Source organism: Rhipicephalus microplus, chromosome 4, assembly GCF_043290135.1.
Source record: "Rhipicephalus microplus isolate Deutch F79 chromosome 4, USDA_Rmic, whole genome shotgun sequence".
NCBI lineage: Eukaryota > Metazoa > Arthropoda > Arachnida > Ixodida > Ixodidae > Rhipicephalus > Rhipicephalus microplus.
In genome coordinates this window covers 136,738,680-136,763,898 of record NC_134703.1, presented here as the reverse complement: position 1 = coordinate 136,763,898, position 25,219 = coordinate 136,738,680, and the positions used below count along the sequence as shown (strand labels likewise).

Below are 25,219 nucleotides of genomic sequence, written 5' to 3'. Positions count from 1 at the left end.
CGGACCTGTGTTTGATATTTAACAATTTTCCGGAAACTAGCCTTCCCTAGCCATCAGGCAAGAAAATTGTATATGTGTGTTTGTGTGAAGAAAAATAAAGCGCTGCACCTCACTTCACTTCAAGCAGCGCATCGTATATGCATCTACTGATGAGTGTGGTGCCTGTGGAGCAAAATGCATTTTGATATAAAGTGAACATGTCAAGTGTGTTGAGTGATTGATAGACAAGTGGGGTTTTACGTCCCAAAACCACCATATGATTTGAGAGACGCCGTAGTGGAGGGCTCCGGAAATTTCGACCACCTGGGGTTCTTTAACGTGCACCCAAATCTGAGCACACGGACCTATGACATTTTCACCTTCATCGGAAATTCAGCCGCTGGAGCCGGGACTCAATCCCGCGACCTGCGGGTCAGCAGCCGAGTACCTTAGCCACTACACCACGATTGTGTTAACTGAAGCAACTTCATTTGATTCACTATAGGTGCGAGTTAACTCGACTTCATTTGGCTAGGTCCACACCGGGACGGTCAGGTTAAACTTAAACGCCCTCGCGTGGGCGCTCTGACGGCCAGAATAAAACGCTATATTGTATGGTAGAAAGTAAGCAGCACAAGAATGAGGCTATGTAAAGGCGGTGCAGTTTCACTGCGTTTAAACGGACGCAGAGGTACCCAATTTCCGCATATAGCAAACTGGATATAGCGATAATTGCTCAGTGACGGTTAATTTTGGTGACATTTACTTTTTAAGAATGTGCGTGCCACCACTACATCGGCAGCACGAAAGAATTGTTTGGCTCGTGAAAGCGTCTATATATGAAAACTTGAATAAAAGTGAAATAAATATTGAAAGGGATGTACCAGAACTTTTAATGCGTAAGTAGAACATGAAGAATTTCCTTTCTAATTTGGTTAGAAAAGCTGAGAATTTTTTCATTATCTAGTGCAATAAAAAACTGAGTAAATAATGCATTTATAGGCACCTACCTCTTCTAGCTCTCTTGCCCATTCACCTAATGGTATCGATACTAAACCTTGATCGGAATAAAATGACTGTATCACTAGCATAAATCACCAGTCATAACGTGAAACTCATGACCAGGTGTCATGAATTTTATGATATACATTGTTTGGTCATGCTGCTCTTGCGACGGCTTGTTAACCAATTATTTGTTAACATGATATTGCAAAACTGGTATGGTATGACATGACTGCACGGAAAACATAAGTGACAGACTGTTACGTGAAAATCATGACATGAATGTCATATTAGTCACAAATACTCGCCACACTAAAGTGTGCTCGCTCTCGTTTTGCTATTTTCACATATACCAAGTTCGGTATTAAGGGACGTGATTGTATGACGAAGGTATATGGCTGTTGCAAACAAGGTAATCATGAGATGCGTGCCATGTAAGAACATGACTACACACCTCCATCATGATATCTTGCGGCTGTTTCGCTTCACATATGTCAAACTTGGTATTACATGACGCGAACGGACGACGAAGGTTTTCCACTCGTCAAAACATGATAATCAAAACATGCGTGTTATGTAAAACATGACTACACACTTACGCCCATAGTGCGGTCGAGGTTGTTTCACTAGCTTTACATACAACCTATTTGGCGTTACGTGAGGTAAACAGATGAAGAAAGTACATGACTGGAGCAAACATGAAAATTAAGACATGCGTGTCGTGTGAGAACATGACAACACACCACGCTCAGAATGCGCTCGAGGCAGCGTGAATGGACGACGAAGCAAATCACTCATCCAAGCATGATAATCATGACATGAGCGTCATGTAAAGCATGAAAACATTCTACACTCACAGCGCACTCGCGGCCGTTTTGCTAGCTTCAAATATTCAAAATTTGGTATCACCTGACGTGAATAGAGGACGAAGGCAACTGACACGTCCAAACATGATAATCATGATACGCGTGTTATGCAAAACATGCTTATATGCTACGCTCATAGCGTGCTCGAGGTCGTTTCGCTACCTCCACACATATCAAATTTAGTATCGCGTGAAGTGAATAGACGACAAAAATAAATTTCTTGTCCAAACATAAAAATCTTGACATACGTGTCGTGTGTTATGTTAACCATGACTACATTCTACGCTTATAGTGTGCTCGTGGCAGTTTTGCTAGCTCCACATTTACCAAATTTGGTATCACTTGACGTCAATAGACGACAAAAGTAAATAACACTTCCAAACATAGTAATCATGATATGGGAGTCATGTACGACAATAATTACGTCTGCCTCGCAACGTTGTGATCATGTAAATGTGCATATCAACCTGTCTTACCCGTGCTTCGCATATTATTGGTTCTCATTCTACGTGGGATCCGTCTATTCTTTTTTTTATTGCGCCATTGCTTCCAGTAGTTGTACTACAGACGAAATTACTTCAACGTAGATGGACAATTTGTAGATACAAATGTGAGCACCATAGACGTACGTCCCACCACAGCGTCGGCTGAGTTTCTTGGTTCCCCGTATTCAACTGATGTGTCACAGAAATTTCGAACAAACATAGCTATCTCGTACTCTTCGTGTTTCTAGGCTACCGACGTAGCCACTACCACAGCGAAATAAAACCCGTGCTGAAGAAGCGTGTTTTTATTGCAAGGCAAGTGGCGGGAATCATCGCATGATCTTTTCGCCTTTTCCAGCAGAAAGATACAACGCTGCGCACAATCTGACACGCGTTCATTGCGAGTATCCTCTTGAACGGCAACTGACGACGTGTTCACAGCGCAGACAGATCAGCATCACTGAAGTGGCTCATTGTAAGCTGTGAAGGTTGTGATAAGACGGGGCTGAAAGTGAGAGCTGCCGTTGTGATGGGTGCGACTTCGTGGACAAAGACAACTTTTCGTAAGGGGGCAGGCACTGGACAAGATTTTTCTGGCTGCCCACAGACTGTTGTCTTTCTCATTCAATTCTGCATCCTGCCTTCCAGTAGAGTAGCCAAGTATTTATCTTGAGAGCGTGCCACCATAATCTATGTGAGTTCGTGCGGGTGGTTGTATGTGCGCGTGTACAATAAACATGTGCAAACATGTGCATTTCAAAAAGTCCAAGTCCAAACCCCTACTCACCTAGGTACTACAGTGCCAATTTCAATTGATTCAAACTCTCAAGCCTCGTGAAGCACACACATGTTATTTACAAAAGCGTAAGCACAGACTACCACTCGTAGTGTTGCTTTGGTGGGCCATCTGACAGAAATTCGCTGACTTGCCCTCTTCTGATAGTTTTTTTAATGCAAGGAAGAGTGCCGCTTAAGGTTGCCTTGTACATGGCGCACGCATTCCAAGCGTAAAAATCTATTGCACGTCTTCAAAACACGTGGAGAGACTGTATGTATTGCAGATGCATGTTCGCCAAAATAGGCGGCAACTCTCCCATTATGTGGTAAATTAAGACTGCCTGATAACATCGCAATTACGTAGATACAAGTAGAAAGTTGGCCATTGAATTTAACTCCATCCAGGCATGGCGTGTCAATAGAAGATTGAGTAAAAACACGCAAAAAAGCTTTTACGTTCCTTCATTGTTGCGATAACGTGGTAGAAGTGATAACAATCATAGGAGCAGTAGTAGCAGCTGAAGCTGTAGTAGGAAATAGATAAATTTTGAAGGAGATTTTATCTGAAAAAAAAATTGACCGCAGATCCACGAGGTGAATGATGATGAGACTGGGTGAAACTCGTGGAAGTAATACCGTGAAAATTTCTTCCGTTAATTCACCCGGTGAAAAACACCTGGCGTCTTTCGTTAAGCAGCTGGCGTCTTTTTGTTTTGCTTTAGAAACATCTAGCGTCTTTTCGTTTTGCTTTTAGAAAACATCTGGGGTCTTTCGTTAGTTTATTTCATCAATCAATGGCGTTTTAACAAAAACTTTTTATTGTTTAATTACGCACAGAAAAAATCTCACCAGGCACTACCTTGGAGGTAAAAAATGGCTGCTACTGGGAATGAGAGACAGCAGAAGTCGGCTCTTAACACTTCTACTAACTTTTCCTACTGCAACATGTCAATGACTGCTAATGGGGAACGAGTGACAGGAGCATTCAGCTTTTAGTGAACGCTCATTCCGCGAACTTTTTATTGTTCAACAAAGCACAGGAGAAATCTCCCACCGGCACCACTTTGCAGGTAAAAATACAACACTTGTTACACACTACGACTAAGACTACGAGGGAGGAAGGGGTGCCGCTTTAAGGAGCTTCGCCCCTAAAACTAGGACTTATTATGAGAGATTCGAACGCTTAGTGCATTTCACTAACTTAAGGTTCTTAAAGTGCAAATTAATATAACCACATGGACCTCAATCACTTCGCCGCTATTGAACTGAGGCTGCTGTGGCTACGACAAGATCCCACCAACAGAAGTAATGGTACTAATGAGCCAGTAGGACGATTGGTAGAGAAAATAAGCAGTAGACGGTGTAGTAACCTCAGCAGCAGCAGTAGTAGTAGTAGTAGTAGTAGTAGGAGCAGTTGTAGTCATAGCGTCCGTAGTTAATAGCTGTTTATGTAGTAGAACAATCAGGCAGGAGCGAAATAAAATTCATTAATGACGACTTCACTGTAATCCTCCAGCTCGAGCCGCCCATACCTCAAAGTTGATTATCACTGGTTAAGAAGAGACTGGAAACGACAGGGACAGTTTGGAGCTGTGTAGCGTGGCCACAACGTTTACAACTTCAGCTAAAGCCCCAAAGCATGGCCCATAAAAGCCGCGTGTGCGAAGATAGGCTGACATATGTTGCCGCAGTTATGGTATGTATGCTGATTAGTCTTTGATTGAGTGATATGGCTTATAATAAGGCGGCAATGGAGGTTAGTTGGCACATCTTCGTGCCGGTAGTGAGTTGCACTTTACGGAAAAAAAAGCACCAGAGATGACACAGTGAAATGCGCAAACTAATAACTTCTTTATTTTGATCGTGAACTACCATCTGTACGAGAAAAACGAGAGAAAAAAAAACAAAGGAGCGGAGAGGAGTTCAGCGACAGAAAACAGATCATTAAAGAGAAACATATCCGGCCACTGAACAATTTCACCGAAACTTGTAAAGACATACGTAGGGAGTGATACGGTATTCTACAAGAGCTAACTTCTTTCTAACCGAGAGTTATCGAGGTTGCTAACGCACCCTTCTTTGTAGTGCATGTAGAAAGCTTCCGTAGTTTTCCTCTCATTATGATCAGAAGAAGGTACCAAAACTTTTGTGTCACGAAATATCGCTGTGTACTTATATTCTGGGCAGTGGGAAGCGAAATGACCAGTGTGCGTTGGAAGCGACACAAAACAATCGATCTCTTTTAGTCTCTCATTATTTCACCTCAGAGTCTAGCCTATATATTGTCGTTTCTTTTTTCTCATAGATAAGGCAGTTCACGACCAAAATAAAGTGGTTGTGTTTTGCGCATCACTCTGTGTCAACTCTCGTTTTTTTTTTTTTTCGCACCCTGCAGCGCCTCACAGACCTGAAGCATGATAAAGCTCTGTTTTTGTACCCAAGAGTTGTTATATTATCGACCATGAGTCGCCACAAACCAAAATATATTACGGTCTCTAAATAACAAAATTTCATATTGCTTAGAATAAGTGTTAACAATCTAGAGTACTTGGTACTCTATTATGGGAGAGCTGAAAGCCGTCACGTGGGCTTGACACTTGGTGAGGGTGCATCGACAAACATTCTGCAGCTTAGCAGCTAACAGAAGCTCAAAGTGCCAATTATATTACGACTCCAGAACATCAGAACATAATTCATGAGTTGTATTGGACTGCAAAGGCCGAACCATGACCAGGCAGCCATTGAAACAGTCGAGCATTACGAAAGAGGACTTTGGGCCAAATCTTTGTCTGAATGCCAACCAATCAAATTGGGAAAAACTTCCTCGACTGCTTGAGCTACAGCTGTGAGAGTTATCATTTTAGTAGATAGGTATCGCGAATAAATTTAATGTTAGTGTGACTATTGGAGAACATTACACCTCGTTGAAATCTGTTAGGAATAGCCCTTTCCTATTATATACCATAACTATACTGTAAAACAACTGGCCGCCACCCAACAATAACAACGTGGATGTCCAGGGGAGCTGTATCTAACACCACATGTGGTGGTAAGCATTTCCTTGATTACTACAGGCACTTTAGAGTCTGCCTGCCCGTCCGTCTGTCCGTCCGTCCGTCCGTCCGTCCGTCCGTCTGTCTGTCTGTCTGTCTGTCGGTGTGCTTTCTTCATCACCTCTTTAGCTTGGGGTTCCCAAATATTAGTATTGGAAGGTAATATCTTTTCACGAATATAACTCGCTGGCCATTACGTGAACGATGTCACAATACCGTCGCGTACGTAGCCAAACCCTTTCAGCCAGACGTGAGGGTCATACCCGTGGGCGGGTATTGTCCCCAAGCATGCGGCTATGTGTCACAGATGATTGACAGTTTGTCCACTCAGGAACGGAGAGAACAGACATAGATACCTTTAACGTGAGAACATTAAGAAAAAAAGTTACAGAATATCCACAGAGTGAATGATGATGAGTGAAGCGAAGCATCTATCCATCCATCCGCTCCTCCGTCCAGCTGTCTTTCTGTCCATATGTCTGTCCGTTCGTCTGCCTTTGTGTCTGTCTGTTTGTCTTTCTGTCCATTGGCCTCTGTTTGTCTGTCCACCCGTCTGTCAACGCTTGTGTCTGTCTGCTCATACCAATGAGTTCGACATCGCTTTTAGCAAAATAACTAAATCTTTATTGTGGAACATGAAGCAACACTGCAGAGAAACGGCCATTAAAAAAGCTAAAGAAGCACAGCGAGGTCATTTATTTATTTATTCAATACTGCAGACTCGAGGTCCAAGCAGGGTGGTAATACAAATACAAAAAAAATAATTGTGAAACGAAACAATAAAGGGCGAAGAAAGTTGTTTGGTAGGTTAGTTCGTTCATCACATGTATTAGTAAGACAGTTCCATTCACATATGGTTCTTGGAAAGTACGAATACTTCAGTGGTCTGTGCGAGCAAAATATGGGATCAAGGCCTTTGGGTGGTGGTGTCGGGTGGGCTGGCTATTAAGGGGTGTCAAATACGGGGATGGGTCTAGAGCTATTTTTTGTTCAAAAGTTGATCAAGGAATTCTAATATAGCTTTTTGTCTTCGCATCTGCAGTAAGGGAATGTGGTTGGCTAGCATTAAATCTGAGGGTGAGGGTGAGTGTAACTTGGAGTACTTGTTGAATATAAATCTAACAGCTTTTCTTTGAATACGCTCAAGAGTGTATATATTACGTTTTGTATAAGGATCCCATACTATGCTACTGTACACTAGTTTTGGCCGCACAAGGGCTGTGTAACAAAGTAGTTTAACATTTGGGGGAGCAATTTGAAGTTTATGTTTAAGAAGACACAATTCACGAAAGGCAGATGGACAAACATTATCAATATGAAGATTCCAAGATAAGTTGGAAGTGAGTGTCACACCAAGGTGTTTGTAGGAGTTTACTTGTTGCAGTGGTGAAGACCCTAATATGTATGTATACAATTGTGGATTTTTTGGCGAGTCACTGGAAGGCACATACATTCGTTCGCGTTGAGACACATTCCCCATTTGTTGCACCATTCATATATATTGCAAAGACTAGCGCTCAGATCGTTGAAATTGTTAGTGGAACGTATTTCTCAGAACAAAACACATCATCTGCAAACAATGCTATTTTCACAATAGGGTGAATAACATCAACAATATCATTTATATACAATAGAAAAAGCAAAGGGCCTAACACACTGCCCTGTGGTACGTCCGATGTGACTGGAAGACAGTCCGAATAATGGCCCCCTACATCAACGTACTGTTCGCGATTATTCAAATACGCAGAAATCCAACAAACGAATATTTCGGGCATGTCTATTGTTCTAAGTTTGGAAATGAGTTTACTATGGGGAACTTTATCGAAGGCTTTGCAGAAATCTAACAAGAGCATATCTGTCCTACCGTGTCTATCGATGTTTAATGCAAGAGAGTGAAACAGTGTGACAAGTTGAGTTACGGTGGATAATCGTTTTCTAAAACCATGTTGATACATAGTTAATATAGAGCGTTCTTCAATACACTTGTTTATGCTAGTAGCTATGATGTGTTCAATGATTTTACAACATTTTGAAGTTAGTGAGATTGGACGGTAATTTCCTAGTGCTAAGCGGTCCCCCTTTTTCAAGATGGGTACAACGCGGGCTGTCCTCCAGTCACTAGGCAGCTGGGAAGTCAACAAAGAACAGCGAGAAATACTAACCAAAAACTTTGCTAGAGGTAAAGCATATCGTCGTAGAAATACGTTTGGTATGTTATCAGGACCACAGGATGCCTTAGTTTTTAAATTTAGCAACATAGACACCCCGCCTGGATAAGAAATAAACAGTGCTTCAGCATAAGGAAAGGCTGTAGCATTAGATATACAGTTGAAATCAGAAGTGTTGAACACACTCTGGAAATATTGATTAAAATGCCGGGCAATATCTCTCTGATCGGTGACGTTGGTTCCATCAATTCATATTTGAGATACAGGTCTTTTCTTTGCACTGATAAAACTCCAGAAATTACAGGGGTCATTTGCAATAAAGTTAGGTAATGAGGTTTTAAAGTTATACTCCCTAGAGCTGCGGACAGTTTGAGCGAGACTGTTGTGTGCATCATGTATCATATCTGCCGTTGCCCGCCTTTTTTTCAGTCGCTTAACTTTGCGCTTCATATGAATGATGTTGTAATTTATCCATGGTGTTTGTTTGTTAACTTTTTTGTGCTTGGAAGGCACAAAATTATCTAAACAAAAATGACACATTTGTTTGAATCGTGTCCAAAGCACGCTAACATTTACGTCATCAAAATCTTTAAGACATGTTTCTAGGTGTTCAATTATGTCTGCATCATTAGCACTGGAAAAGTATTTAAAGCAGCGAAATACCGGGTTTTTATGGCCAGTTAGTGGAACAAGAGGAAAGGAAGTGAAGACGTAGCTATGATCAGAAAGACCTTGTCCTACTTCTACTGTATATTTGGAGAAATTGCGGTTCAGAAACACAAGATCTAATATTGAGGCGGAATCCCTCTGTACGCACGTAGGTACCTGAACTACCTGCAATAAGTAATGTATAACCACGATGTCAATCACTGTGTTAACATGTTTTGAAGTGTTAATGCCAGCATCAAGGCGCTCCCAGTCTACTCCAGGTAGGTTCAGGTCACCAATCAGTAAGACTTTTTTACTCTCAAATTTGGCCATATAATTTTTCAGTGTGCTAAGGTAGTCTGGAGTAACGTCTGGGGGTCTGTACAACCCAATTACAACGAGCCCAGCATGTAGCCCTAATACATAAGCATTCTATGTAAACAAGATTATGCAACAAAACAGCATCGATACACTGTTTTACCAATATAGCCACCTCTCCTCCCCTAGTGCATCTGTCTACGAAAAACTGTATAGGATGGGACGAAGACGTCGTCATTAGGCAAATGCTCGTGTAGCCAAGTCTCGGTAACGACCGTAATATGTGGATCAAGTTGCAGCAGAACCACTTCGAACGCTTCAGTTTTATTCACAATGCTTCGGGTATTAATATTTATTAGCCTTAACTGTTTCTTACATAGTGCTGAAATAGGTCACAAGTGCGGCTCGGAAGATTGATGGTCTCCTGCTTTTACTCGCCTGTTTTTGCAATTCATCCCAATAAAATGTATCTTTATCTAGTATAAGCCAGTCGTGTACTAAGAGTACTTTTTTTCCTTGTCGCTTTTAGTTCTTAGCACTGTCCCACAGCACTTTTCGTTTCTTAAGTGTCAACTGCAAATAATCATTCTGAATAGATACCGTCGATCTTTTCAGTTTTTTGGCATTTTCTAATATTACTTTCTTTTCATTAAAATTTTAATGCCGTAATGCCGTAATGCGTAAATTTTAATGCCGTAATGAAATCATGTACCATCTTTTTCAATTTAATAAACTGTTTCTTTAGTTCAAGCACTTCATCGTGAATTTTCGCTTGGCCGTTGAGCACTTCTTCATATAGTTCTTTCTGGGTGGGGCCAGGGTTTGTTTCCACGTCACCGCATAAAATCAACCGACAAGCACGAAAACATTCATATGCTATATTCCGACAATGCCGAGGGCACGGCAAAACCAAAATACAGCGATAATCACTACGAAACGAAGCCACGTCGGAACTAACCTGCATGAGGCAGAACATAGACGTAATGCCATGGTCACGCCGGGTCCGCCGTGCCCACGAGAAAACAAGAAAAAATATCTCCGGTTGACTGCGCTGCACATGTTTAGAAGAAATGGCTCTGAAAGAATTAAAAAGGAGAAAAGTCTATAATTTCGGTGGAAAATAATTCTCTTTGCATCGAATGTAACACACGACGAACGACTCCCTTAACATTCTAAATATCGAAGGAAATGTGGCTTTCCGAGAAAAAACAAAAAACGCACAGCGTCTTCAGCATCGTGGGGAAACAGTGATAGCGAAAAGCAAATATGTGTTCTAAAACTGGCCGTGTAGCAAACAACAATCTTTCCGATCACTTCCTGAACATAGTGTTGGAGGTAAGAAAGAAATTTCAAAACCCGGTGGGAAGGGGTACCTTACCGTAATCGTGACTGTCTCTTCTTTGTTGTAACGTGTATCGTGTTACGAGTACATGTTACGTAGCCAGCATCGATTTTTTCTATTAAATGATACGCCGGATAGCAATCATTCGATGCTTCGCTAGAGATAATGCGAGGACGTTGAGCTCGCCGCTGATAGTGCGGAAAGGAGTGGCGCGAGAAACGCTCAACAAAAACACTTCAGAGATAGCTTCCTTTAAATAATGGGTATCCCTGAGCCCCAGCTGTGAAGGTTGCCTTGTGCAGCTGTTTCTTTAGTGTCCGACGGTGCATCGCACCAATAACTCTGTTTGAGCGCCACGTTGCGCACCAGTGTATAATAGTGTGAATTTAGCTAGCCATTTGATAAAAGCGGGATTTGGCGCACTCAAAAAGTTAGTGGGAAAGAGCTATTCTAAGTGCAAGAGGTAAGTTTTGCATCGTTTTTTCTTTTTTTTACAGAAAACAGCTTTTACGGTCAAGATTTACTGTGTGTCGCAGGTAGAAAGTTAGCGTCATGAACTGGTGCGCGCTTATTATGTGCCCAACTACACAAATGGTGAACAGGAGATGCTGTAAGGTGCGGCTCCTAATCGGCATTCACCATCCGTGTGCAGTGCTGTGAGTATAGCGTAACTTGCCGAATTTCTGTAACACAAACGCGAAACTGGAATTTTACAGCAGAGCTGTCATGGTGGAAGTTTGCCGCTATAGGAGATGGGAAGTTATGGCCAATAATAACGAGCATGCGCTTTCTTCGTCCCCTTCTTTCTCTAAGCATGAAGGGTGAGCAAAAGAACGCAAAGAGCGGAAGAGAATGAAAGGCAAAGATGCTGGTAATACTCGTTAGAGAGCACACAAGGAATGCCAGAATATGCGATTAATGGGAAAGCAATTCTGAAACCCTACTGTACGCAAGTAAAAAAAATGCCATTGAATCAGAACTTCATTAGTACGAAGAAACAAAGGTGTTACGTATAAGGTGTATCTGCGGGCCCAGCTTTCGTTACTAAATGAAATGAGTTATATGAAATAGTTTATTTATTTATTTATGTATTAGAATACCCTCAGGGCCCGTAGGGCATTACAGAGGGGGTGGGTACAACATATATAACACACAAGAAAAAAAGACAAAATAAAGAAACAAGTATCAGATGCGCAAATCAGGAAGGCAACATAAGTCAACTAAAAATGTATAAGAATTCAAGCACATACAAGACAAAGATAGATAATGGAAACTGCGTATAGTTACAAGCATTGCTGAGAAATTGCAGTCTTGAATAACAAAGGGTCTGTTATTGATACAACGGAAGAGGGAAGGTGGTTCCAATCGGCGGCTGTTTTCGGTAAGAAGGCTGCTGAAAAGAATTTGGTGCGGCAAAACGGAATGGCAACCTTATGCTGATGATCAATGCGCGATGAGTGGTATGACGGTTGTGAAATGAGGTCTCGCTTCATTGATGGATTGTGAAAAAATATCTTATGAAAAAAATGCAGTCGCGCCAGTTTCCTCCGGACAGTTAAATTGGTTTGTAACATTAAGTCATTACTACTTGGTATGACTTGGAGGGAGTGATGTCGGTTACATACGGTCTATTACGTGACTTGGTTAGGACAGAGATAGACCCCCTTGCTAAAGTAGGGCGACTGCACTGTTTCTTAAATTTAGGCAGCGAAATATATCAGTAATAACAAAAAATGACTGTTCAACACAAAAGGCTGTTTCTTTCTTTGGCGACAACCACGAGGTGCTCAGTGAACCGTTATGTAGCAATGTTTGTTTCATTACTCGGGAGCCGTGGGTTTCATAATCAAACAAAGCCACTGCATCATCCGTCTATTATTATTGTTTTGTTTCTTTTTTTTCACCATGGGAAGCCAGCGCATAGTATCCGGCACATGCTTATTCATTTCATCTCTCATGTGCGTCACTAACCGGAAACGGGGTTCTTTCACCTTCAAGCTAAAAGCATAAAAAAGTTGTTTCGCGAGCATATGTAAGCAAAAGTTTTTCCACTGATCATTTTTTTTCCCTGTGTAGCGTTGATATTGATAACGTTTGCCTTTGCATTTTGAACAGCTTGTTCCTCTTTCATGCCCGGCATGTAATGGCTCATGCTATAATTAAACCACGTGTCGGCTGCTGCAGCTACTAAAACAGCATGCTTGTTACAGCCGATGGAGACAGCAGCGATGACTGTGGAAGTTAGACCACGCCCTGGCGGACCGGTGTACCTCGACGTCGATGGCTTGCGAATCAACAAGCGCTTCTCGCCGAGGGTGGTGCGTGGTGCTGTGCGTTACCAAGCCACTGCGAGCGACACCTTCCTGCTGTCGTACCCAAAGTGCGGGACTCACTGGGCGCAGCAGATAGCCTTTCTGATCAGTCATCGAGGCGTTCCACCGTCCAATGCCCTGGAACTTCACATGTACGCACCTTCGCTCGAGAAGTTCGGCGCCGAGACACTGGCAGAACTTCCCGACAGAGGCCTTATTCGCTCGCACTTGCCCTACGACCTCGTGCCGAAGCATCCTCAAGCAAAGTACATTTTCGTGTGCAGAAACCCAAAGGACGTCTGCGTATCATTCTTCTACCACACGAAATCACTGCCGGAGTGCGGCTTTGTAGACGGCAAGTTCGAGGACTTCTTCGAGATTTTTATGGAAGGTAAAACCGATTTCGGTGACTACTTTGAGCACGTACTGCCGTGGTACCAACGCCGGGATGATGATAATGTGCTGTTCCTTAACTACGAGAACATGAAGAGTGACCCTAGAAGACATGTCCTCGAGATGGCTGCCTTCTTGGACAAGGATCGTTACGACGAGCTTTTGCGGAAGGAAAGCATGTTGGCTGATGTTCTGAAGTACAGTAGTTCGGAGTGCATGAAAATGGAAGCTTCGAACGGTCATGCTGCACAATCTAGAAAATGTACTTCAAAGGCCACTGTACCGGAGATTATGCGCGTTTTGTTTGAAACACCCGGTTCGATTAGAGAGGTCAGTAATGTAGTACGTTTCGCACGCACCGGTGGCTGGAAGGAGCACTTCACATCAGAGATGAACGAAAGGATGGAAAAGAAGATTCTCGAAAAGTTTGCACAAACTGATCTTATCTCCCTGTGGAGGCAATACGGGATTATCTCGTGAGTTTAGACCTCTCGGTCCATTCTTCATTTTGTCAAGTACCCAAACAACGTCATTCTTGTTCAAATTTCAGCGAGATCGCGTTCTTCATTGTTTTATTTATGTTACATCGTTGAAAAGCGTATATATTTGAATCGCTTTCCAGGATTTGCAATGTTTATTTTGAAAGCTTTACGGCAGTCTTTGAGGTCCTTATTTCTTCAATAGCTTGTTTGTTTTTGCTTCATTCCTGCGCATGTTTTGTAAATAAAAGCAAAACTATCTGTTCCTCTTGCTTCCTGGGCTGGCTTTAATGTGTGCGTGTCAGTTTCACATGATGTTTAAAAAATTACAGATCATGCTCGGAGGCATTGCAAAAAGTTTTTTTTTTCCTGGCCCGAGAGTTTCAGTCGGAAGCAATAGGTAATTGGGGAAATCGAAAGTTACGTGCTCACTTGAGAGTATCAGTACACAGCGCTGTGTGTGTGCGTGTGTGCGTGTGTGTGTGTGTGCGTGCGTGCGTGCGTGTGTGTGTGTGTGTGTGTGTCTTTTCTAAAAGTTCCGTCTTTTTGCGCTGATAAATCAGTCTAAATAATCATGAATCAACTCGCCCAAGCAACAGTTCTATATAAGTACACAATTACCGCTTTAAACCATGAAACCCTATCCAATCCGCACGTTGAATGAAAACAACTTCTGATGGTGACAGATTGCAGGTCCCGCACAAGCGCTTCTAAAGGACCTTGCACGCCTTCATTCTTACTTGAAACTATTTACAGTAAAATACCACGTGATCAAAAATCCTTGAAACGAACGATTCAGTCGTGCGAACTTTTGAGATTCCTTGCCGAATTACCATCGCACCCAATTATAACGCATTTTGGTTTAACAAAACTAGTGGGGAGCACACTTCAGTTTACGAACATGTTGTGCGTCATCATCCGATCGAATTTCCTCAAAGACTAAGTATTGACAGAGCGTTGCGTTTTCAGGACTATGATACCTGTGACCCTGCCATTGAGACATGCGCCACACTATCTGCTGAAAAGATAGTAAGCAGCGAACCTTCTAGCCAGGAAAAAAGAAGAGTGTAAAAAAAGTAACCTTTGTAAAAGAAGCATGAAGAGTTCCGGCAAAGAAAACACCAACGTACTTGAAAAAAGTGCAGTGTTTCTCTGCCCAGTAGAGTGCGTTACCGAAGAAGATTTATGAGAGCGTAGACACATTCACATAATTCAAGACCTCGACAGTCGTAAGTAGGCAAGTGCTGCAAAGTAATACTATATTTTTCGAAACATGCTAAATAACCAGAAATATACATTCATATAAGCAACTTTGCAAATAGAACAGTTGCAATTTAAACTGAAGAAATGTAAAATTTAAGGCCTTGTTTTTGATTGATTGATTGATATGTGGGGTTTAACGCGGGCCTTGTTTTTTCGGTGGACACAATACTAATGATAATTATTAGACAACAGTGCAAACCACAGTATACACTAGAATACTGTGAGTTCAGTTCGCGCCACCGGTTTTAGGAAGTGCGTCGCGCCATCGGTCACAAGAGCGGTGAAGAAACATCCTGAATAGCCATGCTTGCTAGCCGACGCTCGGCAAATCACACGTGAAACTTCCATATCTCATGTGTGACTGTTCGATGTTTCGTGTTTCGCCTCTCCTGAAAACTCGTGCTTTCTTTTGCGTGCGTGAAACTTCTAGACCATCCTCGACAGTCCTGAATGTCTACAACACGTGCATCGCAGACTGCACGAATAACTCGTTCAGGTACGTACTATCTTGATGGAAAGAAACTTGAACAGCTGAAAGTGTGCCCTGGACTGTCGCAAAACCGTAGCACTAGAATCCCGCTCCGGCTTGCCCTCATGCATGGCATGTGCTTATAATTCGTCAGTCAGGCCTCGCTTTGAGAACACGCACGCGGTGCAAAATGCAAGCCAGATAAAGAGAAAAACAACTTCAATTAAGTCGAAAGATACTAACCGGGAACGATCCGCTGGCGCCCTCGGTTGTTCGCTGGCTGCTTCCAAGTTAGATACGCTAGGTCATGCCTCTACGCTCTTTCACGGGTCCTCTGGACGGCTGTTGACTGGATATTCAGTGCAGTATTCGTGACGGTGCCTTCCCAGTCTTGATCGCTGATAAGTGACGTGTCCCGCAACGCCAAACACCACCACTGCATGACTGCTAGGGTGCTGAAATCTTCACCGCAATCCGAGCGTTGTGGATCGACACACCAGTCAAATAAGCTGAGTAAACCTCTCGGGGGATGTGAACTACTCTGGGGCATGAGCGTGATCACCTGTGCTCTGCAGTTTCGGGTGTGCAGCCAGAGAAAGATTTTAATGTGCTATGTTGACTATGGCCTAGATTCACCTATCGATGGTTAAGACGTGTCGCAGTTCAACTGGGTTGAAAGCGAGACTTTCCACTTTCAATTTTTCTTTGCATGGTAATAGTAAGCCATCACGTTTGTACCAAATGTTCGCAGTATGCGTGCATGCGTGAGTTATAAAACCTCCTATGATTGGCATGCGGCCTGCGAAAGAGTACCGCAACTATTTGGTGCCGCACACTATATATACAGGCATACTGCACTCAAATTACTGCTGCATTGCGAAGTAGTGGGCATCCACCTTGAATAGAGGCGGTAAGTAAGTGAATTTACTCATATGCTTCACAGGGCTCATACTTATAAAGAGCGAAGATTCATAGGCCTCCACTTCACCGTAATCGCCATCGTCACTGTCGTAGCCACTGTCGAAGCAGCCCCGCCACAATACCGCTCCCCACATACGCCTGCTCTACGAAGTGAACCTCACGGTCGACCCAAGAACTTGCCGCGCTGCTGTTCCATCTTGCATAGAGATCTGTCATGTCCAGGCTGCCGTCGTTTTTTTTGGTGGCACACACATAAAGGCTTCTTGATCATGCATTATGATTCACGCGTTCGCAAACCACACACGATGTGTGAAGAAAGCCATCGCGGGAGAAACAGCCAATGCGTCGCAAGTGGCTACCCTTCGTGAGTCTCAGCTCGCTGCGGCATGTGCGTCACCTCCACCTTCACAAGTCATCCGCGTGTATATGTGCCGGCTCGCGAGTGGAGCTGCGAAACTGTACTGGTTCCAAAAAATTCCGCCATCTCAACGAAGTACATCACCATAGAGGAGCCTGCTCGGAACCCGTGAATTGGCAGAACCCGTGAATCATCCGTGGCAGTGTTATACCATCTAATAAAGGCATAACTTCTTGATACAAGCGTAATTGCTTATGCCCTTACACAAGCTGTAAGTATTTACATGTCAGTGCACTCATATACAAGGATTACATTACTGAATAAAAAGTTGTGGGACGCATTTCCTTTTCAAGATGACAATTTTGTGGTTGGAGAGGTATGTGGCGAAGAGATCTCAAAATATGGGTTGCATTTGAAAGTTGGAGAAAGCAACGTCAATATAGGTCACGAGTCGATGTTCTCTTGCCGCCGCTTTGGCGCCGCCTCTGCTCCGTGGGCTCCCACTGGGGGTCCACCTGGCGACGAGCTTTTTTCGCAGCACAAAGTGTACATGATGCCTTACAAGTGTGTGGTGGGTACTTCGCTTTTTAGCAAAATTACGAATGGCATGGTGGCATTGTGGGTGCTTTCGTTCTTCATGAAAGTTAAAACGGGTGTGTATCGGGTACATAGCACAGCTGCATCTCTTGCGTACGCTCCAAGGGACATGCCCCAAGCATAAAAAGCCTAGCGCGAAAGCTCCTAAAACGTTTCCTCCCCCTACTGCCATTATGAAAGCCGGCAGCGAGATCAGATGCATAGTCGTTTTCGTCCCATTTCTAAGCAGCTTCGCTCATTGGTTTTATTCCTATAGGGAACAACAATTATTGTTTCCTGACAATTTCAATGATCCACTAGTGGTGCAATGGAAGTTTGCGCAATCTGAAAACACCCCGCATGGTCTATTCCCGCGTCGGGTAGTTACTTCGACAGACAGTGCTGAGTAATATCTTAGTCTGCGTCGAATCTGAAAACACCCCCCATGGTCTATTCCCGCGTCGGGTAGTTACTTCGACAGACAGTTCTTAGTAATATCTTCGTCTGCGTCGATTGTTTTTTGCAAGTAAAGACGTTGCAGTGGTGCCAAGATGTCTTCTTGAAAGCGGGAGTGGTGTGAAAATGGGTTTCCTCCGATTTTAAAGTCCCAGAGAGGTCGCTTTCCATGTTAACTCAGCGAAATATATGCCCACCTTGGCTTTTATGAGCAAAATGGCGACTAGGTCGCCCCCAGAAGCCTATCTAGGCACCTGGGTGCTAGATAGACCTGCTATGGTCTATAGGGGACGTTATTAGTCGTTATTGTATTGTAACTGAGAACAAAAAAGTTGGACAAAAAGACAAATTGCCGTGGGAAGGCACCAAACCTGCGAGCTTCGAATAACGCATCCATGCTACGTGACGTCAACAGACAGGACAAAGTGTTCCACACTCGTCGTCGTAGCTATATGCTAGTGGCGCTTACTGACGCTCCCACGTTTAAATTTTCATATATATACCCCATATACTGGTCGCGGGGTGGGAGAGGGGGATAGCCGTCGTTGTATAGATAAGTTAGCAGAACGGTCAACGCATCATTCGAAGGTCGCAGGTCCTGGCATCAAGGGCAGAAAACTGGGCCATGAATTTGATTTCTTTTTCCTGAATGAAGAATAATTTAACATAACTAGACATGATGATAGGCCAAGATGTGAAAAAGTGTTTTTTTAGACCGTTGCTGTTAGGCGCTCAATTCGACGTTGACTGGCATCACCATTGATGGCGTAACCAATGTAGATGAAAAACTGAAATGAAAAAAGCTTATCTAGAGCCGAATGGCATTTTAACTCGTGCCCTGTAAGTGGCAGCCGAATACTCCTCCACAGAGCCACGCTAGTACCGGAAGCCAATCTGCTAAACTACATTATACAGGCGTCATATCACGCAAGTAATCGCTCGAACGTCGTGTGTAATAGCGTGGTAGAGTAGTAAAATAACACTCATACAACACAACGCCAAATGCATAGGAAGTATGTGTTTTAATGTTTCCACCCTGTTAAAAGTGCTTATAGCCGTAATTTGTACGTCGTACTCAGCCACATGGAGGATCACCAAAGAGCACATAACATTTTACAGATGTGTAGCGGCTACCTTACATAACCGCAAAAAGAACAGGTGTAGTGGGCGCTGTTTTACTTGACAGAAATGATTTATGCGGTAGATAGCTTGCAGAACACCAAACTTATAAGCCGTGTTAGCCTTGCCCATGGAGTAAGAAACAGTAGTGGAGGTGTAATTTTGCTCCTTGGGGCGAAAGGTAGCGTCACATTGCCACATAGCGAATTTATGGCGGCGTAAAGAGTTTTTCATGCTCTCCATGCTGACGTAAACAGTTTGAAATTGTGTGCTCATGTTTATCCTCCCTGATTACTCATACGAAAGCAGAGTTAGAGCTGCTAAAATCCCGTAATAACCTTCCCAATCTTTATTTTCGTATAGCAAACTCGCTTTATTTTGTCGTTTTGACAAATTTCATCACGCTATCCCTTGTACATCTGTGATCATTCCAGCTCATTGCCATTCTAACAGACTATGCCACAATAAATTCGTTCCCCCAACTCCTGATCGGACAGTAGCTCACTTATTGTCTTTTTTTGGGCTCACGCCTCAGGACTAGAACATTCTTCCGGACAATACCACGCAGCACTCCAGCTTGATACTCTTCGAAGAAAGTGTTGTTGTCAAACACTTGTTACGCTCAATTGTTGTCCACCCCTCACGTAAATCCTCCAAATGGGGGCCTTTCAGGCAGTTTCAATTAATAAATATATAAATAATTTTGAAACTTTCATGCTTAAAGGCGCAGAGGCACGAACAGTATAACATAGCTGCACAATTATTCTTTTCTCCACACGCTTCGAAGAAAATGCTATCTCCTTGTATGCTGTAGCACAGTGAATTGAGTGCACTGTCGGATCATTATGCTGCTAAACGTCTTTGTTGTCGTCATGGCTGAGAAAGCCATTACAGGAGAAGACCGCCAAATCACTAGCAGACCAAATGGAGGGGTGGCTCGTATTGGCCGAGTTCAATGGCGTAAGGCGAATTTCTTACTACTAGGTTTACACAATAGGGCGTTGTCGTTGCTTTCCTTTGGACGTAGCTCATACCCAATTAAGGGTGTCTTAAGACTTCCACTACAATCAAAACAAAAGCTGCATGTACTTAGGCTTTTTTACTATTCACTCTCCTTTCCCCTGCCGGCACTCGATGGTTTCGCGTTCGCCAACCGCTAGTGCGCCATGTCAGGGCGGCGCTGTAAGGTGCCTGTCACATACCATTAAACTTCAGCGCTGGTTGGTTGGCGCAAGCAGATTTAACTATAGAGCAGGTTTCCCAAACTCAAATTGGCTAGCCAGCCACAGTTATGAAATTCGTCTGCCGCAATGGAGAAAAATTTCAAAGCGACATCAAAGAACAGTGATAGAAATGCGAAGTGATAGAAATGAAATGAAAAATTCTGATCTGCAGTGACAAGGAATATTTTACAAGCCATATGTACATTATACTTCAGCAAAATTGTGACACAGCTGTTCTCTGCGGTGCAACATACGTGACCCGAACAGCCCCGCCTAAAAGAACAAAACAAAATTACTATTTTAAGTGTGAGGTGAAACCACGCGTGACACTGCGCAGCATATGTAATTGATGTTGCAGCAGATGGCCTATTTTCTCCCACAGGAAAGTCATGTAGCGGCCATCTTTGATGTTTGAAGCGCGCAGTGGTAAATCGAGGACAACGTTACAATGACCCGCGTGCAGGCAGTTGTTCATCAATTTGAGCAATTTTTCAGATGTACAATTCTCATATTACATTTTACGTTTTTCAGACGATAGTTCTCAGTTTTATCGTTTTATATTTGTTGTGCCTTCGTGTCTCATAACCGTCAATGACACAATAAGAACAAGACTTCCCCGCGTTAACCTGAGTATGTACCGTCGGCTTTGTCATGAATCTTACCCAAAGCATGCGTTTCGTGGCGTAGTAGAGACTCCAGAGGTTTCTAGTTCAATTTTGTGCGACACATGCTAGCGTTTTGGTTCTTTTCTTTGCAAACTGTTAGTATACATTTTACAACGTCATTTTCATCACTAAAGTACGTCAGTGGCGTTGCGGTGGACCCAAGCATAAAGCACTTTCGGGTTAGAAAACGCTGTCGCACAGCGTTATTTCAAAAGAAGCATTTCCTTCTCTCAAAACCCAAAGGCACTGTTTCAGCGCCATACCTGATTACTCGACCAGTGGGTTGCTGGACACGGGGACGCTGGCAAGCTCGACGCTGGCGCGCGGTACACTGGGACACACGTTATCGGCCGAAATCTAGTTTTAAATTGTTCCTAAAAGCTTTTGTCATGAGCACTTCGCAATTAGGGCTGAAACACGACCACAGCGACAAAAACAAATACAAGAGTCAATAAGTGGGAGTCGAGCCTACCACCTCCTTGCATCAGACATCCCGAATACGACACGCTGCCCACTACACCAGGCCTCATTTCATTATTTACTGCATCTTACTAAACATCATATACATAAATAATGACGTAAAGGACACAAAAACAAGTGTTGGCAGTCCTTTCAATTGACGCCAATTTTAATACTCTGTAAGAGCTGTCAAGTGTTCCACCCTCGACAAACACTCAGGAACAGACTCCTGTGTTTTCTGACGCTCCACGAATTTCGACATGCACACTCGGAAATACATTTTGGCAGGTCTTGCATTTGAATCACAGTGAGATCCTGCCTTACGATCCCGCCATAAACAGTGGAGGCCTGTTAACATTAATAAGTCAAAAGGCAAATCACGCCTATTATATATCGGGAAAAATTCGATACCATATGGGTCTAGCGGGAACTCCTCTTTGATTGTTTTCTGCAATACATCCCAAACATACACTCCCTCCCAGCGCCCATTACAAATAGGCTAACAATCACCTGTTAGGTTGGCGCGAGCATAAAAAGACGAAACTCTACGTTTATAAGCGATAAAAACAACACATTAGATATTGGAATTAGTTTTAGGATGAAGAAAAATACTCCAGTTCTCGTCCTCAGGTGTGGTGCAATATTAATCCCTACACCACACCTGACGACGAGAACGGGAGTATTTTAGGCACTTTCTAGAAACCTGGACAAGGACTTTATTCCGGTAATTTTTTACATGTTGATGCTATTCCTTTATTACTAAACACGCCTAGCTCTTTGACGACATGTTAAGATGTAAAGTCTATTTTGTCATTGTTTCGAAAGCATGGTGAAGGCTTAACCTTTACGCATGAAATACGATAGAATAAATATTTGCAGTTTTCAGACATTAACTTGTTCATAAACGGTACCCAGTCGTGCTGGATGTACAGCAGGCCAAAACGTTAGCTGTCGAGCGCAGGGGCCACTTCTTGTATGTCAGCGTCATATGATGAAACCAAATAGCAAAAAAATTGTTGGTGCGTTTGTGCCTTGTGGACATGCAGGTGTCCGCACTGTTTGTTGAACCTAATTCAGTAATCAAGAAAAGATACATAGAAAAACAGCTGCTCGTGCATAATAGTTGAAATTTTGGCCGGCTCTACAGCCCCCTTGTGCGTAAGGAGCTCCTGCTTGACGAATCTGCCCACACGAAAACCGTAAAACGAGCCTTTGCGACAATTATTACCATGTGGTGTTTAACGTCCCTAAAGCACCATATGATTATGAGAGCCACTGTAGTGGAGGGCTTTGAAAATTTGGACCACCTGGCGTTCTTTCACCTGCACTCTAATCTGAGCACTCGGGCCTACAGTATTTTCGCCCACATCTAAAATGCAACCGCCGCCGTCGGGATTCGATCCGGTGGGTCGGCAGCCGAGTGCCTAAGCCACTAGGCCACCACAGTGTGGCTTGCGACAGCATGTATACTTTCTTCTTTGTTCAAGTCGTGTGGGCATTCTGTGGACGACCATTTTCAGGTACATATTTCGAGACTGGTAGCAGGCCGTTTTGCTTCAGCGGTCTTCACCAGTGTGTCTGAATCTCCTCTCCGGCAACTTGAAGAATGCAGCAGGCAGCCCGAGGTTGTGCATAAAAGAAACGAATGGTTCTACCTTGCATTCACTAGATTGCCCATCATTTGAAAAAAAAAACTGCAAACAGGCACGACATTCAAGTGGTTTTCTCGACCCGACACAAGCTTTCGAAGCTTTGTGCCTACAGCTGTTCGGGAAAGTACAAACTTTCATCCAAAATACGCACAACTGTTCAGTTGTGGAAGGCATGGTGGATGTTGTTTATTATTTTCCGTTGTGATGTGGCAAGTCACACATAGGCTGCACAGGCCGCTGTTTTAATGGTGGGCTTTGGTAGTAACTGTTATCAGTTAAGATTAGTGTGGGCTCATACTAGTGTGGGTCTAGCGGCTAAGATACCCGGTTGCTGACCCGCAGGTTGCGGGATTGAATCCCGCCTTTGGTGGCTGCATTTTCGATGGAGGCGGAAATGTTTTAGGCCCGTGTGCCTAGATTTGGGTGCACGTTAAAGAACCCAAGGTGGTCAAAATTTTCGGAGCCCTCCACTGCGGCGTCTCTCATAATAATATGGTGGTTTTGGGACATTAAACCCACATATAAATCCATCAATCAATGGTTCGTGTGGCTGCGCAGCGAATTTTGAAGAAACTCGTGTGCAAGGAAGAAGCAGGGATATGTTTCCTCGTGAGATACTTGAGGTATTTTGCATCCTAAAAAAAGAGGGTGGACGCGTCAGTGTCTCTTCTATTTTTTTTTTTTTTGATAGGGGTATGCTTCTCTTTAGATAACGCTCTGTTACAGCCTTTTTAACATGAAAGTGTTTTATACTTAGGTTCACCACGGCTCCGCTGACTTACTTTCGTCACGTAAATGACGTTTAACATGTATACTAACAGTTTGCAAAGAAAAAAAAATTGGCCCCGTCTCTGTACCTTTCACTACAAATGTAGTCGAAAGACGATAGTTTTGCGTCTGGACGGAGTGAACAAAACGTTTGAGGATGTACTGTGCGAGAAAATCGGTGAATGGTGTTCTAGAGGCGTAGCGTTGCCTCGATGCGTGCAGTGGAAGCGAACCAAAGATGAATGGATGAAAACTTTATTGGGGTCCTGAACAATTACATCCCCTGCGAGGATGGCGTCGAGGCCAGTATGCACCGCACCAAAAGAACACTGTTTTACGTTTACTGTTCCTGAAAGCGCGGTCTCGATCAATGGAATCATCGAGTGTCTCGACGAGACGACTGGTAGCGAATGGGTGCTGTTCCTACAACACCTCGGGGCTTTGAAGTTCTTTATAGCAACGAGAACAGTGGAACAAGCCGCCAAGCTCATCATGAATGATGGTTTTGTACTTCAGAAGAAAAAAGTTCAAGTGGAAGTCGTCGGCCCACCAAGTGTGTTCGTGAGTGTGTACAGGCTGCCGTCATACGTACCCGATGATGCGGTGGTCTCTGCTTTACAGCTTTTCGGCAAAGTACGTATATAACACATGTTACTCTGCAGATACGTCAGTCTACAATTACCGGTAGACGATTGGTGAAGATGGAAATGGCAAAGCCTGCACCGAATTTTATTTCAATCCATGATCACCGCGTTATGTTGGAATACCATGGTATGGGTCGCGTCTGTGCGCGTTGCCACAATGAAGACCACATGGCTGTGGCCTGTGTAACACCTTTTTGTCATAGGTGCAGCGCGTACGGACACGCTGTGGAAGAGCGAACTGAAGCCTGCAGAAGGTGTGGAGGTGATCACCCGACCAAAGAATGTTTGAAGCGCAGATCATACGCAGACGCAGCACAGGAGACGCCGTCACCGAGTGTCCAAGACCTCCCAACAATTGACGAATCCACTTCAAGCTCCTAAAGTGTGGCCAAGCAATCTAATACCTATGAAGTACTACGTTCTTAAAAGAAAACGACAGGAGTCAGGACACCAGACAACTGGGATGAAGATTGCCTGACCGATGAATTCATAGACGCACAGTCGGAAGACGCTACTCGCGTCAAGCTGGCCAGTACGCCAGGCGGGGCATTTACAGATAAACAGCCCACTCGGCCGCAACATAAACACTCACATGGGAGTTGCACGGAAATTCCCAGTGATTTTTGTTCACTAGTAGGCAGCATCGAAACTCGACATAACTGCAGGGCATCGATTACCTGCCAGGCGCGCCAAACGCCGGATGACCAGGTACCCATTACGAGAGGCATCGCAGAAAGCACTGCTTTGATTTTCTCTGTCATGACAGCGACAAACGCCAGTGGCAGCACACCAAACGCTAACCTTGAAATGTCGACAACCTTGAA

At 43.6% G+C, this 25,219-nt stretch overlaps 1 protein-coding gene and 1 long non-coding RNA gene across 3 annotated transcripts in view; one reads left to right on the top strand and one right to left on the bottom strand.

Moving 5' to 3' along the window:
* Positions 1 to 16,015, bottom strand: part of LOC142814623 (uncharacterized) — a 123,137-nt gene extending 107,122 nt beyond the window's left edge. Inside the window, exons 1-2 of one of the 2 annotated variants that reach the window (XR_012894993.1) lie at positions 15,798 to 16,015; positions 10,255 to 10,372 (exon numbers count right to left, since the gene is read on the bottom strand). This is a non-coding gene — a long non-coding RNA (uncharacterized LOC142814623). Of the gene's footprint in view, positions 1 to 10,254; positions 10,373 to 10,674; positions 10,883 to 15,797 lie in introns of those variants that run through there. The other variant, XR_012894992.1, reaches the window with a different exon arrangement.
* Positions 10,914 to 14,088, top strand: LOC119172370 (sulfotransferase ssu-1). Its single transcript, XM_037423437.2, has 2 exons — positions 10,914 to 11,101; positions 12,849 to 14,088. The coding sequence occupies exon 2, from the start codon at positions 12,852 to 12,854 to the stop codon at positions 13,821 to 13,823; it is 972 nt and encodes a 323-aa protein (XP_037279334.2). The 5' UTR covers positions 10,914 to 11,101; positions 12,849 to 12,851; the 3' UTR covers positions 13,824 to 14,088.
* Positions 16,016 to 25,219: the final 9,204 nt, after the last annotated feature.